General features: G+C 43.5%; 1 protein-coding gene across 2 annotated transcripts in view; it reads right to left on the bottom strand.

The window, feature by feature from the left end:
- The window catches only part of LOC306922479 (protein kinase C alpha type-like), a 167,319-nt gene that overhangs the window by 53,756 nt on the left and 94,157 nt on the right, over positions 1-19,406 (bottom strand). For both annotated transcript variants that reach the window (XM_079500120.1, XM_079500121.1), the window contains exons 5-6: positions 12,404-12,515; positions 9,464-9,592 (exon numbers count right to left, since the gene is read on the bottom strand). In XM_079500120.1, the coding sequence (XP_079356246.1) occupies positions 9,464-9,592; positions 12,404-12,515 (241 nt within the window). The remainder of the gene's footprint in view (positions 1-9,463; positions 9,593-12,403; positions 12,516-19,406) is intronic.

Raw genomic sequence — 19,406 nt, 5'->3', positions numbered from 1 at the left:
CAATGCAATTAACTTTTCATACTGTTTTAATCTTGATATCGTTGTTTTTCTTGATGGGAAAGCACTTTGGATCAACCACAAATTGACTTGACTTGATATCAGTCTTGCCCAAATATGAAGTTGGGGACGTACTGTGGGCGGCGTTGGCTCAGGTGGTGGCTCAGGGGTAACCAAGGTTGCCATGTCGAACCCGGGCTCCCCCAGAGTTAGTGTCGAAGTGTTCTTGAGCAAGACTCTGAACCCCTAATTGCTCCTGATGTGCTGGTTGGTGCCTTGCATGGTTTCCGCCGCCATCAGTGTATGAATGTGTGTGTGAATGGGTGAATGTAATGCACAATCTATGTAAAGTGCCTTGGATAAAGGCGCTATATAAATGCACCATTTACCATTTTTAACATTTACTGTACTGGCCACAGCCAGGAGCGACAATGGAGCTGAGATTTTAAATAAAATAAAATAAAATCCCTCACCGAAACACAGGCCAGTTTTATTCGTAATAGGGCATACTGTAGCAGTGGTGGACATTTTGTGGTAGAAAACCCATATTTTAAGCATAGAACCAAGCCATCCAGGCTCCTGGTGAATCATGGCCATAAAACATTTGATTCTGTGTCAAAATAATAGAGTAAATATACACTATATTTAATAGATACCCTTTTTTGCAGTTTCTAAAAATATTCTTTGACACAGAATCAAATGTTTTATGGTCATTATTGCCATATAGACACTCAACTAAGCCAGACACACCACGGTGGATTAGAACACCTAGATTGGTATTATTAATACTTTACTAGATTACCACCATTTCTTAAAACAGAACATACTTTTTACGATCCAAGGCTACAGTGAAAGAAAGAAAGAAAGAAAGAAAGAAAAATAACGATACAAACAAACACAGCAAACCAAACAAATAAAGGACTAGCATGTTAAAATATTGGCAGCAGTGTGAGAGGTGGAACAGCAGGGGAATAGGTGACAGAGCGGGAATACCAATGACATGGCTTCTGGCAGCAGGAACTGTGCACTGTGTTCTAGAACCCCACAGAAAAAGAGAGCGACAGGGCAGAGACAGAAGAACAGCAAGACTGAGCATGTGTGTGTTAAAAATCACACCCGTGTGAACTGAGTTGTGCAACTATACTTTTACTGTACTGTACTGTACTGTACTGTACTGTACTGTACTGTACTGTACTGTACTGTACTGTACACTGTAGAGAGTTACAGTGTGTCCAGACCCCCAGGAACACGGCCAGGGTGGGGCGGCCTGGTTCCGGCGACCCGCCCCGCGTCCGAAACGGTCGAGAAATGACAGAGTTACCATGTGGGGGTTACTGTACTGTACTGTACTGTACTGTACTGTACTGTACTGTACTGTACTGTAACACCTGAAATCAAGTAAGTAAGCCGTGCCGAGCCATGAGGCCCATAGGGCAGGAGCCTATCTGCTGTTTCTGTATTGTGAGGCTGCTTGATGTACAAGGACATGACGCTATAGTATGTCACACGTAATGGCTGCTAAAAACTCAGCTTCCCATCATGCACCTGTGCACAGTGTGAAGCGCCACCTGTTAATGCTTTGGGCAGCTGCTGCTGATGATTTTACCAGCGTCAGCGTGATACTTTTACTAACTTAATTAATTAATTACTGACCTAATGCTGGCTGCCGCCGCAGTAGAGGATGATAGGATCCACTTTCACCATGTTTAACGTATATTTCAAAGTGTGTACACATTGTTTAAGTCAAAGATGCGCAGCATCATGGCTTTCATATGGTAATATAAACTTTGGCTAAAAGCACATGTTTAATCCACCACCACCATCACTTCTAATCAATGTTTACAGTCTGTCAGTCCCTCCCTCCCGGCATCATGATCTGGAAAACAACTGTCTGTCATGGAAGTAGGCTACAACCGAAACAGACTTCCTCTTCCTCTTCAAAATAAGAGCTATACTTGTAATGATTAGTCAACACTATTTTTATTTCTTACGTGAACTTACAAGATGTGTAGATATATTTGTAGCGCCCTGAGAGATAATGCTTTGAATGGATATCTGTCGTGAGTGACTGTGTAACGCAGTGTGGTCGTCGATGGATCATCTGAGAGCCCCAGGCCCCGGGCCCCCTGGAGTCACGGGCCGGGTGAAACCACACCCCGCTCCCCCCCGGTAGTTCCGTGCCTGTGCAGCATACAACATGGAATTAACTCTTTAGCTACTGGAGATGCAGCATACAACATGGATAAATTCTTTCAAGATCAAAATGCTGCGTTCAAGTTCAGGGGAGTCCAGGAAAAGGCAATTCTCCTGAATGCTGCCTTCGGGTATGGCATGGAAAGTGGGGCATTTTTTTTTTTTTACCATAGCAAATGCTGCATTCATGGTATGGAGAGGGCAGTTGTTTGCAGATGTTCAAGGTTCAAGGTTCAAGGTTCAAGTTTATTTAGTGTCCCCGAAGGGCAAATTGGGTTGCAGCATAGACGTACATTAAACAATGAGACAGTACACATAAACAAACAGTTCACATAGCAGATCATACCAAAGTACAAAGGTGCACATAACCAATAAAGTGCAGGCGTTAAAGTGCTATGCGATAGTCGTAAAAGTGTGAGTGCATAGGCATTAGGCACGAGACAAATATAATATGTAAAAAGGTATGAAGGTAAGTACGTAAAAGTGCTTACCATAAGTTATCTCCTAGATCTACCCACAGCAGCATTTAGTGTGCAAATAGAGACAGGGACAAAGGAATGTTTGTGCCTGTTTTTTGTGGCACAAGGGGCTCGCAAGCGAAGGCCGGATGGGAGAAGGATGTACTCTCCATGTAGAGGGTGAGCAGCATCAGATCGGATACACAGGGCTACGATGTGCAAAAGGGCAGGGGATCAAGCCTCCTTTGATGTCATGCATGTGTGTGCACGTACTGCATACTGTACGTGCACATGTTTCCTATATGTCATTATTGTGTATGTTGTAAGCTTAAAGATCGGCTATTTTTCCACCCCAACATTTGAATGTCCTTGGCATGGAAAGATTTGGAAGCCCCTGCTTAGCTTAAGGTAACCTAACCTCTACATATACCTGTAAAGGCATAGTCTAATAGTAGCTATAGTAAGCACTTGAGACTGCAGCCCCAACAGCCTGTGGAAGAAATGCACACTGTGGAATAATGTCAGCTACGCTGTGGAATAATGTCAGCTCTGATTCATAGGAAACGTCACAGAGTTTTAATTCATTCTGCTTATGGCAAAAGAAATTAAAAATAAAGAAAACGAAAAAAGAACTGCAGGCAATTCACACGTAATGACTCATCCTCTGCATGATGTTGTAGAGATAAGATGAAAATGACCAATGGAACAGAAAGCGGCGGGGTAGAAGCAATAAAGTAAATGGCAGACCACTGATTAGCACCTGGCAGCCAGGCAGCCTGCAGATTGAAATCTCGTCTGTAATGTTCCAGCACTGAAATCACCTTCCATCTAGTCCAGCATTATTAAGGTATAGGGTGGAAGAGATGTCAGGTTTTCAGTGAATTCTAAGAGCCAGAACTGAATGGTGGGATACCTTTATGACTGGTTTAAAGAATCATACCAATAATCATGTTGATAATAGATATGTAAATGTGACTATGGGCTTCAAATAAGAGCTCCTGCACACAGAGCTCCTGCACGATTAGAGTATCATCCTTAGTATGGCTCAAATATTCCTGTTATCCTATAAATACAACCCTCCAAGTCTAAGACAGAAGGGCTGGAATAAGACATTAAGGAGTACCGTTTGAGACCAGGGTGCACCACTGACGGGAATACAGAGGGATGAGGGAGGAGGGGACACTTGTCATTTTACACCATGAGAGGAGGACAAGAGCGCAACGGATGGAGACAGAGGTGAAGACATGGAGACACAAGGCAGACGAGCACTGGGAGGAGGGGAACTGGGTAAAACGGCACGGAACTGAGTGTATTATTACTCTCTGACTGGTGTGTGTGTGTGTGTGTGTGTGTGTGTGTGTGTGTGTGTGTGTGTGTGTGTGTGTGTGTGTGTGTGTGTTGCGTCTGTACGTGCACAATTGGCCGTGGTCTGGGGAGGGAAGCCGGGTAGAGTGGGTGATCTTTGTCGATGCACGTACCCTCGCCTTATGGGCTGGGGCAGCATGCACATGGAATGGTGAATAGGAGAATGATGGAAGACTTTACGTCCTCCCGGTGGGGGCTCCTTGCTGGCAGGTGGCAACACGGCAATGCGTGGGGGGGACGTAATTGGCATAATGAGTAAATTAGGGAGAATAAGGGCTAAAAATAATTATTACTATACCAGTAAGACACCCTAAGGGCAAGAAGCAACCTCACCCTGCACACATCCGCCTGGGTGACGGCAGACTGCTGGGTGAGCACTGGCGCTTTGGCATGGGGGGTCAGATCAACATATGGAATGAATTCTGTACTGGCGTCTAGAGTTTGAATGGACAGGTATCAGTCAAAAGGGAGACATCGAAGAGGAAGGACGGGTGGGAAAGGATCAACAATGGAATGTCAGAACAGGTCATCTCCTGCACATATGTGGATGGAGGCATGACGTCACAAGGCATGACCATTATATGGAGGCATGATGTCACGACATGTGACCATATATGGAGGTGTGACGTGACCGCGTGTACGTCTGTAATCCATGTAACTCGAGAACCGTTCGCCCCACCCCACCCATCAAATTCGACACACGTTCCACACCACCACAGGGAGTGCAGTTGGTCGAACCCACGGTTGTCCAGAACCGTCACAAAAGGCCTCTGCCCAGGCTCTGGACAGGGCCCCTGCCCAGGCTCCATATATGGAGCTGGCCTGTTCAGACATCACAACACTCCATATAATAAAGGACACAGAGAGACAGATACAGAAATGTCCATATATGGGCATAAAAGGGACACAGACCGATGGGTGGAACGGGTACTCTGACACGGGTACAACGGGTATTGCATAGCCAGGTGGGGCATGGATCTCCAACTTCCATTGTTACTGACTCGGTGCACTAAAGCCGGGCACCGGTCTAGTAATTATAATTTGGGGGAGAAAAAAAGAGGATGCATGACGTTGTCTATTACCTTCCCAGACATGGTCCCCAGTCACGGTTGGCAGCAACAGTGCAGTATACGGTGACATGTGGAGAGCAGTGGAAGTGAGAAAGTTTTTGACTGGAGGGAGAGCAGCAGGTCATCATTAAATGATGCTCTGCTGCAGAAGTGGGTGAGTCAACAAGCGAAGGAAGACAAAATGTAATTACAGCTCTGTCTCCAGCTCTCCCAGTGCCCACAGGATGGGCAGGCTACAAGTCAGCCACACGCGCACATATGTGCACATACAGAGAGAAATTCTGGGGCTAATTGTTTAGTCTCAGGCAGTTTGCACCAAATGATATTATATGCCAACAGTTCAGGGTATTATCCGTACTCACAAGCCCAAACGGCATTGTTACCTATCTCCTTCTGCTATGGATTGTGAATGGACAAAAGATTTCGCCGGGACAAAGAAGCAGAAAGGGGGACCGACAGCAATAGAAGGACATAAGGGAGCTGTGTGTTAGTGGGAATGAGAAGGCGAGGAAGCTATGTGGTCTATGTCGTCTGGAGGACTAGATAAATAGAACTGCATTTGTCCATTGTTTCTTTGTCAGCTCCATGCCTTTCATAACATGCTTGTCCTGGTTTCTGCCAGTCATTTCTGTCTAGTAACGTTCTGATATTAAATGCATGAATGTGTGAGAGATTATTGATTGGTCTGTGTTTGTGTATATGGGCAAACTGTATCATTCAATCAATATTGTACTGAAAGTATGGTTGCTACATTAGTAGCAACGTTCTCCCCTCGTAATGTCATCACTGTGCAGTTTAATTCTGCTAACTGTACAGTCGCCTTTTCATTTCCATATAAATACAGTATATTTAAAAATAAACTGATGCTGTTTTACACAAATGAACACAATATGGACAAGTATGTAAATATCAGTAGTTGTCCCTTATCTGTTGCCCTGCCTTTAACCCATTCAAACCGGGAAAGCATCCGTGTCATTTTAGATTGAGTTGGCTACTCAAAACTAGCTGATATACAATCTTCTATTTTTGAACATTTCTGAAAAATCTTGAAAGTGTGAGAAATACTGATTCAGAAGGCAATTGTAGAATCAGCCTCAGGTCTCAATCAGTTCAAATCAACTTGGTTAAATAAACACAGCAGAAACAGGAAAGCAGAAATAAGCAATAAATCGTGGTCAGCACTGGTGAAATACAGCAAATACAGACTTTGTTCAAGTGTACTCAGTGTCGTCTGGCATGTAGACCTCATTTGAACCAAGTCCCACTGATCCTAGACTTCTAAAAGAAAAATACTGGACAAAATACTTCTCTGTAAGCCACGTTAAACAGACCATCTGGTCTGATGACAGCTTGTTTCTCTGTGCACTCAGATGGGTCAAATAAACCTCAACCTTCTTATCCATGGCAATATGAGACACTGTGGCTCTGTGTATACAGCTTAGCACTCCCGTCCTGTCCAACAGGACACTTTGCTTGTGTTTTGCCCAAATGCAGTGCAGTGCTGTCCTAAAATACCATGCATGTGATGTCAAATTGGTGCACGTGTTCTCTCAATTTGACCGTGTCCATTTGCTGTGCATTGGGCTATCTCAGCTACTTCATATACAAATGTGTTTGGGTATACACTCTAAAATCCAGAGTGTAATGGGAAACAAAAAAGACCCATACGGGTTCATTATTAAATGCTCACAGTTAAATTAAACGATAGCGTTCTCGCCTTTGGACACAAGGTCATGGGTTCGATCCCAGGCACCGCCAACTCAGTGTACAGTATGAGTAGCACGGCTTGGGTGCTGCAAGTCGTGCGGTAAGTACTGGAAGCTGATGCTAGGTGTCAGTATGGAGGCTCCACCACAGCATTGTAACAGGGACAGACTCCCGCATTATCGGCTGATACCAACAACAAGCCTCTCCCGACCTACAACACAGATATTTACAGCACATTTACTGCACATAGGCTATATTCCATCCACCCTTGGAGTAGCCTGGCGGGGCGGCATACCATTTTTGGGTTTCTGATCCGGTCGGGAGCAGAACGAACCTACGTAGTAGTTTATTTTTAGTAGTTGTAGTCACTGATTTGTAGTCATCCAGCCAGAACCACCAAACCGGAACCAGCATTACACAAAATAATTCCCCACATCATAATTTTAGGGCCTACCCAATAAAAGCCTTGATGCGGCGTAGATTAGCTTATAGGAATAGCTTGTTTGGTATATCCATCTTCTATTCCTACTCGTAGCGACTGGGGAGACTAAACTAGTAGTTATAATTGGGGGAACCAAAACAAAGCGTCGGCAAAAAAACGGAACCCTTCAACTGGAACCACGTGTTTTTGTTTTGATTTTTCATATCCGTGGTCTAGACCAGATCACACAGGCCATTTTGGAATGCAGACCAGGCTTCCCTCCGAGGTGGAAAGTCTGATGACGCGAGGTTACCCTAACAGTGATCCATGTGTTTACTTCCATCCCCTATGTCAGTGGTTCTCAAAAGTTTTCAAGTCAAGGATCCCAAAATGAGTATGCATTTGGCCGTGGACCACCATCTGAAAAGCTTTTGTGCCAGCTAAGGACCCCCAGATGACAAGATTTATGTGAAAGGAATTCAAAATGATCAACATTTTTAGCAAACATTTTCGATATTTTTCAAAAACTGATCTGCTATTTTTGAATAGCCAACATAAAAATGGAAAAAGCGCTTAATAATGATTGGGATGCTATATTAACTACTTTGTTGGGGACCCCCTGGAACCCCCCTACTTTGAGAGCCACTGCTCAATGTGACAATTTGACAATTGAGTAACGTGCTGAGTCCGTGGTGTGAGCCACGGTGAGCCCCCTTTGGCCTGCTAATTGAATGATCCTAGTCCAATCACTGTTGTTTGAACAGATGCTCTAATAAGCTTTTATTACAGGGTGTCATAACCAGTGGCTTAACCCATTTTGACCTGAGATCAGATTCTAAAAATGTCTTCTATGTTTCTATGTCAGTCGTTCTTCGATTTTTCAAAAATAGCAGACCTACAAGCTCGTAGCGCGCCACTCGGTGGCGCGCTGTGAGCTTGTAGATCTGCTATTTTTCAATAGCTAAAGCATAACATAATGCTAACACCAAAAGGGGTTCCCGCCCAAAATGGGTTAACACCGTGTTTCTCAACCCCTGGGGGTCCCCACATTGTCACTTCACTTGACAGTGAAGTGACAATTTAAGGACTTTTAAGACCTTTTTAATACCTAAAAAAAGGAAAAGACCATTACTGCATCAAAGGTAACCTAGCCTGGCCCAGCCAGCATGCCTTCTGGTCTAGATTAGTGGGCATGGAGCAAGTGTTGGAGAATATTGGTTCACTGATTGGAAATAGCAGATATATAATGAATTGCCATTCATTTTGGCCTCTGATACCAGTTCACAAAGTATTAAAAGCTTCTGTCCTAGTACTTCATTGCCGTTTATAGCTTATGCAAAGCCCTTTAAATGTCCCTTGTGTTTAAAACGTGCTATACATTGAATACATTAAATATATTTCCGTGGCCTTGCCTTTAGTACTGTAATTTCAATACAAAGCACAAAGCAATAAAACAAAATATATAATACCGGAATGCCACAGCCCTACAAACCCTGTTTACAAAGACCCTTATTTAATTCCAATGAAACATTAACTATCGCAAGTATTGTATACCGTAGTATGCTTATAATAAGCAAGGTGTCCAATTTCCAGAAAAGGTTTGCCTAATAATCTTCATCATTGTAAATTCCAGGTGTCACAGAGCCACAGCAGTGACTGCACAAGTAACATGAGATGCGGGCTCACACAGCAACCCACTCACCCAAAATTGTTCTTCGTTCTTGCACATGTGTTGTGACAATGGTCGCCCAGAATAATGGGTCTGCTTGATTCTGGGTGAAGCTCTATTGATCTGTGTCCACTCCAGAGTGTTTGTAAAACACTCAGAGATCCCTGCTCAGAGCTGGTTCATTTCACGTTAGTGGCAGGACTGGGTCACGGGGGCTTTATCGACAAGTTGTGCTGAAAAACGAGTCACCTATACACATACAAAGTCACCATGTTGCCTCCCACTCTTCTACGAGGTGGCAAATACAGCTACATGTGCACAATCACATGCAGTATGTGCCCACTGCCGTTACACACGTAAACTGGTGTGCATGCGTGTGCCCCAATAGCTAAGACAGTGCTGAGGTTTATGAGAAAATGGGACCCAGTACGTTAAGCCACTTTAAAAAGCACTGGGTAACTGACATCACAGCCAACCTTTAAACGTTTTGGTATTGATATTTAGCTGAAACTCAATTATGCAAACACTCACACACTCACACTCGGACTTGGGGTGTGTGAAATGGTGGAGCGCTGTGGCGTACCTGTGACATGCAGAATGTCATTGCAGACCTCACACTTCATGTAGAGGCGTCCCCTCCTCTCGGTGTGGTCCGTTCCACACATGCTGGGCACGTTCATCACACACGTGTTGTGGACATTCATTTCACAGGCTAGAGAGACACACAGAGAGAGCGAGAGAGTTTTTACATTAGGCATTATGTTCAGCTAATGAAGCACTTACAGTACAGTCAACAGTGTCATGTGTGTATACTGTGCGGTGGTGCGTCCAGGATGGAGTCGTTTTTTCCCCCCCGTTTCTACTACTGGTTACTGGATGTTGTTACGCCTCGGCCTAGAGGAACTGAGACGAACAATAAGGTGTGGAAAACCGACATGCCATAGTTTTTTCTTTTTTTGTCTCTACCACTGGTTGTTGGATATAAAAGCATCAGATTTCGGTAAGACATGTCCAGAATTCTCCTTTACGTGGTTCACAGTCTGGATTTGGAATTGCCGAAATAATTCCTAATACCATCCACAATATATTGTACTTAGGACAGTGACCCATTCAGGAGCCAATTAAGGCATTCAGTCTATAATACACCATTAAAACATAATTAAGAGAGAAGAATGGAGAGTGAAGGATTCATTAATATAGACCAAGCGATGCTTTGATAATGGATATGCAGACTGAGGCCTGCTGCTTAAGGCTGTGCAGTTTTGTTCCTGGGTTTTAAAGGGACATTTCACAGCTGGAAGAAACTGCAGTCACTCAATGTTAATAGTATTTGTAGTAGACTAGAATTTCGCCGCCCTTTGGGCGGCTCATCCTAAAGTTATGTTGCAGCGCAATGGGAAGAAGGAAATTGCGGGATTTGACAGACTCTACTTCATGTTTCAGCTGTGTTTTTAAACCCAGTATTGTGCCCTTCACATGTACGGATGGGTTATTATTATTATGTGTAGTTTTGTATTATTTTGATTAGTGATTGTATTGGAGCAACGACATACGAAATCTGAAAATTTCCCAGGGTGAAAATCCGATTTCTTCCATGGTGTGCACTGCGCAACTGTGCATGGGAGTAAAACATGCTGAAATCAAACTACACACGCATGCATGCACACACACACGCGCATGCGTGCGTGCATGCGTGCGTGCGTGCGTGCGGCAAATCACAGCTGTGTTTTGCTGCGTGGGGATCGGCATGTGAGCGGGCCAGCCAATAAGGGCTCTGTGTTGCATGTGGAGAATTGTGTAGGTTAGTGTGTGTGGTGTAGCCGAATTGGGTGGTGAGAACATGAGGGGGATGTTGCACAGCAATCGGTGACCCCTACATGTCCTTCCCAACGTGCAGTGCGGGGGCTTTGGCAGGGCTAGTACATTTGGGTATTACACACAAGTCTTTGCGCCAAGTCTGGCGCACACATTGTGGCGGGATCGGAGGGTGTTTTTTCGCGAGGTCCCGGGAGGCTGGCCATGCTCCGTGGCGTGTGATCATGTCCGTGGAAGTCAGCAGCAGTGTTGCTAAACAGCAATCCCGAGCTAATGTTGCTTTAAATGCCAACATCAGAGTTTTGTATTCTCGCTGCCCGCACAGAATACAAAACTCTGATGTTGGCATTTAAAGCAACCAAAGGTATGGCTCCCCCATATCTTGCCAGCATGATTGAACCCTACAAACCCTCCCGCGCACTCAGATCAGCCAACGCAGGGAAGCTGGAAGTACCCTCACTAAAAACGCCGGGACAACGCTGCACACGTCCCAAACTCTTCTCCCTTCTGGCCCCAAAACTGTGGAATGCACTTCCCGTTGCAATCAGAACTGCAGCATCACTCCCGATCTTCCGCCGTAGTCTGAAAACCCACCTTTTCAGACTCCATCATGGCCCATAGCACTTACCCTACCCCCCTTAGACAGCACTTCTTAGACTTATATAGCATTTGAAACAGACTTATAGCATGTCATGTAGACAGCACAATAAGTGCATTGTATGTAGTCATAGCACTTCATAGTATATATGTACAGCATAGTATAGCATATATGTGTAGTTTATATGTATAGTGTCATTATATAGATATGTTCTAGTTATAGTTTATATGTATAGTGTCATTATATAGATATGTTCTAGTCACGTTCTTAGCTTACGCACGTTTCGCGATAAATGCATTTTTACATATGTGATGTATTCCCATGCTTTTTGTTCTTGCCGATTGTAAGTCGCTCTGGATTAAGAGCGTCTGCTAAATGCCTAAATTGTAAATTGTAAATTGTAATGTGACGCGCAGGTTTTCAGTAGCACAATTTGAAATTTGCACTCTATGGCCAGAAAAATAATGTATTCTGTGTGTTTGACTAGGGTTTGACTGGATTGCTGGATTACTACAATGACCATAATGCTTTCGTGCACTTATCCCACCTGGTGGAGAGGGGGAGGGCTGTTTTACTGAGACAACATGTAGTCCAGGAAGGAAGTGAGACCAGTGTTTGTGACATCACAGACACTTTGAAATACTAAAGTATCTAAAAACACATATTACCCACATAAAAAAACCCACAGGAAAGTGTTTGTCGTCTCCCAAACATCATTACAATAAGATCTGGTTGCAAAAGTGGCCCTTTAACCAGTAAGGGATATTTCACGTCTACTCAGGCTTTTGGGACCACCCCAGACAGTTTTTAACTGTTTGGCCCCATGATTAATTAATTGATTCGCTGTAATTCATGCTAGGATTTTAGGAGGCTAAGTCATGGTGACGTGAGCGTGACATCAGAGGTCTACCCTTTCCGCCCGCCCTCCCATTAGCCAATTTTAAGGATGTCCATGTATTGTCTCTCATGTAGTCTGTAAATCATCCAAGTTCAGCCACTGACACCACTTGACACTTATGTTTTACATTTCAGAAACATCCTCCTGGTAACAGTCTAACAGACAAGGTCATCCCCAAGTTAGAGTAAGAGTTGTTAAGTAATAGTACTTACTTTCACACTTCATGCCCTGGTGAATGAGTCCGTACAGCAGAGAGCCACAGTGGTCACAGAAGGTGGGGCTGCCATAGGTGTGGCTCTTAAACTTGTGCTTGGTTCTGGGGTCCTGACAACATAAACAGGATAAGAAGCATTAGACCCGATGAATAAAGGAATGAATGAATTGTGCATAAAGTGGTGTCTAATATGTTAAAGCAATGCAATGGACAAATCATCAACTACTGTTCTGCAAACAGCAAAGACCAAAACAATATGTGCATTTCAACAATGTTGCTCTTTACCCATTCCTCCCCACACACATTGCTGTGTGTTGTCACTGCTGTTGTATCCTATTCTCAACTGCCTCAACCTGCCAGTGAGGAGCCCCCACTGGGAGGACGTAAAGCCATCGTCCTACTCCTCCCGCCCCAATATTCACTGCTGACAGGTGCTACACCAGCCCGTAGGACCTAATATCACCCTCCACGCCCATCTTCCCTCCCCTGCTGACAGGTGCTACACCAGCCCGTAGGACCTAATATCACCCTCCACGCCCATCTTCCCTCCCCTGAAAACTGTCCAATTGTGTTCGTATAGCTGCTCGACAAAGGGCAGGCACTTTACCACTGTGCCACCCGAGCGCCGCAATATATGGTTGAAAGACTTGGGCATGAAAAGTTGGAAATATCACAGAGTAATAACTTTTCATTAGAACTCCTATACAGTAAGTAAAACCACATAAAAAGTCATCTTTGCCTGATCTGGGCATTCACTTCAGTCTTCAGCTTAGTCTTTTATCCGCTGGCACTCAAACATATTGCATTTGTTAAAGGGTAAAGAATAACAAAGGAAAGAGCAAAATGAACATCCATTGATTGATCTTTCAATCAGATTTGGACGAGATGAGGATTAATTGAGCGGCAGTCCAATCAATGTGCCTCCAGCCCACTTGAAATGTTAACATCAAGCTCCCCTTCAGTCATTTATTGTCTTTTGGGGTGAATGAGCGTGTAATCCATTGCACTCCATGGACTAAAATTAAACACAGAGCCACTCAGGCATGACAAAATGTCAACCGCCTGTGAATATGAAAGCATTACGTTTTGGTATTTAGCTGCAATCAAGCTATTACTATTTAAAACCACAAATTGAATGCTACAAATGACAAAACATTTAAATTATACTATTCAGAAGTGTCTGTCAAATGTTTTTGAAGAAAAATGTGAAATATAATCACTAAATCTTCTTTACAGTAAGTGGCATAAATAGTATTATGGATTTATGGAATGCTGTAGATATTAATCAGTACATTATGACATAACCACAAAAATGCTCAGTGTTGATTTATCCATTTGTACACATGTAACGAAATTGCCCTGTAAATTAACAGGATTTTACTGTGTAATAGTAACCTCTTTCCCCACATTCCAGTCATTTGTAGTTATTGGGGTTAAGATCTCCATTTGTCCAGTTAATAATTGGTTTCAGAATGTGGAAACAACCATCAGCCTGAGCGAGCCCTTCATGTATCATTACCTTTCTAATGTACCATTGCATTTCCCCAGACACTAACCCTCTACTGTACAGTATGTTCAATTACAATTATTGTTACAGTAGCCAATTATAAGCTGACAACCGATTGGGTAAGCTAACGTGCCTAACAATTAAAGGTTACAACGCAGTTTCCACCCGGCAGCGACGGTATGGCACATGTCGTGAAACATTTGACTGTGTAGTACTCTGACTGAATATGGTGGTGGAAAAAGTACCCCGTTTTGACCTAATTAAAAGTATCAATACTGCAATGTAGAAATACTCTGTTACAAGAAAAAGTCCTGAATGTACTTTAATGTAACAAAAGTAGAAAAGAAACAAAAGTAGAAAGCCATGTCTGCCTATCAGTCTGTCTGTATATATATCATATCATGATATATATACAGTACATATATATATTCTTGATGCTAGGGATGTCCCGATCATGTTTTTTGGCTCCCGATCCGATTCCGATCATTTGAAAATGACGTGATTGGCCCCGATTTCCGATCACCCGATCCGATCGGGACAACTCTACCTCCCCCAATACTTAAAAAGGTAGATCTACAAGCTCACACTGTCGCAAAGAGACATGTGAGCTTGTAGATCTGCCATTTTCAAATAGCCGTTCTATTCATGACTTATACTTCCTATATCAGTCCATATCAGAGCGACCCACCCAGCAAGCATCATTCATGCGCTCAATTAATTTAAAACTCGCTCGTTGCTCAAATTTGAACTTCTCGGTTTTACAGAAAACACAGTATTGAAACAAGCAAGAGAAGAATGTCAAACACTGTCCCAGATAGAAAAACATTTAAATAGGGGCTAAAAAAAACAATAAAACTCTGCCTTGAACAAATATCAGTGGGCGTACAGCTTGAAGAAGAGAGGTATTCTTCTGAACAGGTAAAACCAAACTGAAAGGCCAATACAGTTTCAGCTTCCAAACTACCTATCTATTTCATCCTTCTGGATAGAGAGCACACAACGAAAACAACTTTTTTATTAAGTTGTACGTACTGTAACTATGTTTGTGTGTGCGTGTGCGTGCGAGGACAGCCCCGCGTGTGGTTGGATTACCTAACAGTGTTTGCTAATAGTATTAGGTATATCAATGAAGCTGGGCAGGGTCTTGGCACCATTCACATCACATTGTTCTTTCATTTCTCTTTGCACTTAACTGACAGCTCATAGCACTCTCAGTCAGAGTAAAAACAGAAAAGAGGCCAGTTTTCCGAGCAGCCTTTCAAACTACTTTTCTGCTCTTTCTCAACGTATTAGGTAGAGTAAACTGCTCTCAGAACAAGAATCCCTTTAAGTGGATTTGTATTAAGAACATTCTCAAGGATACACTTTTTTGCTTTCTCCTTGCAGTGCATCAGCTGCAACTCTGCAAGGGAACACCTGCCTATTTATTTACTGGAAACCGGAGAGCTCCATTTCTGTGGGAAGTGGGGATTCCACAACATTGTCTGGGAAAAAATACATCATGGCTAAGAATATCCCAGCAGATTTGTTTTTGTTACAGTGGTAAATGGGGGGGGGGGGGGGGGGGAGACCAACCAACATCGTACTATAAACAGGGTGGATTCTGTCCGGAGGTTTTGTGTTTTGACCAGCTTTTGAATTGGTCTTACAGTAACTGTGCGCAGTGAGACCGTATTTTTAAGATTAAGATGCAACAAAAAAGAAGAATTGTGCTCAAATGGCAGGTAACTGATTATGAAACAAAACTCAGTGGTGCTGTGTGTGTGTGTGTGTGTGTGTGTGTGTGTGTGTGTGTGTGTGTGTGTGTGTGTGTGTGTGTTGGGAAGCATGAAGGTGCACACCAAACTCCATGGCAAGCCAGCCTATCTGATTTTGACTTTATGGATATTTTGTTTGAACAGAAGGTTCATGAAGCAGGAATGAGACATGGAGAGAGCAAGCAAGAGAGAGAGAGTGAGAGGAGAGAGGGGGGGAGGGGGTTTGGAGAGACACCATGCCAGGCAGCTGCAGTTACTCATGTCCACCCACACACAGCTGATCCTGAAGGATTATCCTCTTGTTTCCCCCGGATCGCTTTGTGTCCCCTATCCAAGCCATGAATCAGTGACGTGAGCTTATTCGATCAGCCACAAATGGATCATATGGTTTTGTCTACTGTCAGATCAGCTTTCAATGGGTGACCCCGTCCATCTTCACAAATTTGATGAGGTCATCACATTTGGCTATGGCGGTTTTTAGCCCAAGGAGTGTTTTTCGTGCAAGACTAATGCTTGGAATGGGTTCAGAATCATGAATAACCCCTAGTTTGACATGTCACATTGACACATGTCACATTTGACATGCTACTTAAAGCATAATTCAAATTTGAAAATGTTGCCTTATATGTTTTCAACGTTCAACCCCTGAATTTAGCATGATCCAAAATGTATATAATAATCACATTTTAATATGTTATTTGGATGACCCTAAGGATCATAAAAAACCTTGAACGATTACTATTGCAATTTATTTTGGGTCACGCCCCTTTTTACACAATTTACAATTTAGGCATTTAGCAGACGCTCTTAATCCAGAGCGATTTACAATAAGCAAGAACAAAAAGCATGGCAATACATCACATACATAAAAAGTAGTTATCATGAAACATGCGTAAGCTAAGAACGTAACAGTGGAATATCTATATAATGAAACTAATACATAAACTATGCATAGTACATTACTACAGTACTATACATATATACTATAAAGTGCTATGACTACATCAAAATGCAATTCTAGTGCTGTCTACGTAACATGCTATAAGTCTGTATAAAATGCTATCTAAGTCTACATAAAGTGCTATCTAAGGGGCTAGGTTAAGTGCTACGGGCCATGATGAAGGTGGGTTTTCAGACTACGACGGAAGATTGGGAGTGAGGTTGCAGTTCTGATTGTAATGGGAAGTGCATTCCATAGTTTTGGAGCCAGAAGGGAGAAGAGTTTTGGACGTGTGGAGCGTTGTCCCAGCGTTTTTAGTGAAGGTACTTCCAGCTTCCCTGCGTTGGCTGATCTGAGTGCGCGGGAGGGTTTGTAGGGTTCGATCATACTTGCAAGATATGGGGGAGCCATACCTTTGGTTGCTTTGAATGCCAGCATCAGAGTTTTGTATTCTGTGCGGGCAGCGACCGGGAGCCAATGGAGGGAGCGGAGAAGGGGGAGACGTGTGAGAATTTTGGCTGGTTGAAGACCAAGCGAGCTGTGGCATTTTGACTGAGGCATTTTGATCATGAACACAACTCCATATTGAATGTGCATCTACACATTCAACTGTAGATTCTACAGTATGTCTATATTAAACATGGAGTCGCAGGCAAGCTGGCTAAAAACCTGGTTTAAAAGGTTGTTTCAACACATCGATTATTATTTTCTGGATGGTCAGAACTACAGACATCTGTAGCATAATTTCTCACCAGGGAGAGCAGTAACATGCTGACAAATTGCCCATGACATGTGCATGACATGCACTGTCAGGTTGGCTCTCAACACATCATTCCCTGGAGCTTGGGAATGGATTGCAGGATATAATCCTACAGCCTATGTCCACCATTCCATCCTAATTGGACCTTAATAGTACATTCGGGGCAAATGCAGGAGGAGAGGGGATTGTATCATCACAATCATGTCAGTACTGTACAGTATATGGTTCCTTTCAACTACCCGGAAACTTCTATAGCATGAAAGAACCCATGAAGGGGGGGAGGGGTATGTCATATCTATAGTATTCTGTTTACGATGTTGTATGAAAAAGCTTCAACAGCAACCTTTTGATGGAATCTGGCTGCACAATGGAAGACACAAAGACATTCTCACCCTAAGGTATCCTATTTTGCTGCTTGGTCATGGCACTTAACTTTCCCCGTCCGAAGCTGATGTCATAGTGCCCTTAAGCGCACCCTGTGCTCAGCACCTGTGAAATCCTAGATCAAATCGTCCCGATCAAACAACCGGTGGGGACTGAGGGCGATGAATGAGAACATGCACGACTCAGCAACGTCGAGCACAGCCTTGGTGGCTAATTAGCAGCCCGGATTAATTAGCAGGTAGCGTGTCAGCCATCCAGCCTTATAGTTCATTAATGATGGGTAAAGTCGAGCAGGGCTTCCCAGCAGAAGTGAGGCACTGGTGTTCTCCATCCTCCCACACAAAGGGAACTTGTATACTGTAGTAATGCTCCGTATGGTAGTCGTTTCCCCTATATTTCATTAGCAGAGGCAGGCCCCCGCCAACTTTGTGGCTTGCAAATTGCCCTTTGTGGAAAAGACCATTAAGATCACGAAGACTGATCATCTGGTGCTAATGTTTGGCTTGAACAAACAGCATGTGGGGAAATCACACCATAATTAGTCCATAAATCCAATACAAATGTATGCACATATAAACTGATAATGTGAGTATGACCAGGGAGAAAACCCACCCCAAATCCTTTGTCGTGCCCTACAAAAATATTGATATCCAAAAGCCAACACACTGCCACACACAACTCATCATGGAGCACCACAACATCTCCCGTGAACAGGTTTTGACGGCCCAGGGCCACCTAGTAGAGGTCTGCATCATGAGGGACAGAGGACCCACATTTCAACTTTGTGTGCATTGCGTCGTCATACTACAGACGTCACACAAAAGTAGTAAAAAATAGCCTTGCAGCTTGTAAATCTGCTATTTTTTGGAGAGGGGGAAAAAGGAAGTGAAAGTGGTTAAGTGTGTCTGTGGGTTTTATAATTATTTAACCAATGACAAATAATAACAAGAGCTTGTGAATAAATAATAACTGTATTAGGTCCATTGGAACACAGGTTCTTTTCCCCATTTTCAGAAAACCAACCATTTTGGACATACAAGGTTTCCATCCGACAGCGACGATATGTAAAGCCTGGCGAGGAGCCATTTAAAACTACAGTGTAGAGTAGACCAGTGGTTCCCAAACCCTTTCATGTCAAGGACCCCCAAATTGACACTAATTAGCCCACGGACCCCCATTTGAAGAGGTATAATGAATTGCATTTTTATAGCGTTGCATTTTTAAGTGCTCAAAGCGCTTTACAATGGTTCATTCATTCATACATTGGGATGCCAGAAACCCCCCGATAAGAGAAGATTTTCACGGCTCTAGCAGTGATTCTCAACCTGTTTATATTTTTATTGTAATAATATTTTATATTGTAAAATCAATGTTATTTTAACTCCATTTGGTTCCATCTGTACACTCTCTGAGTTACAGACCCATAATGGTCCATTTGGTTCCAAACAATCATTTAGCTGGGGACCCCCTGGAACTCCCTCAGGTAGCCCTGGGGGTCCCCGGACCCCCTGGAACTCCCTCAGGTAGCCTGGGGGTCCCCGGACCCCACTTTGGGGACCACTGGAGTAGACAGTCTGTGCTGGTGTCCACAGGTTGGTCAGCATTCATTGGATTTGTCAAGTTATTCATCAGAGCTTACAGGACACTTACTGC

This window comes from Electrona antarctica (assembly GCF_951216825.1).
Source record: "Electrona antarctica genome assembly, chromosome: 4".
Classification (NCBI taxonomy): Eukaryota; Metazoa; Chordata; class Actinopteri; order Myctophiformes; family Myctophidae; genus Electrona; species Electrona antarctica.
The sequence above is the reverse complement of the archived record's forward strand: the minus strand, read 5'-3'. Positions and strand labels throughout refer to the sequence as shown.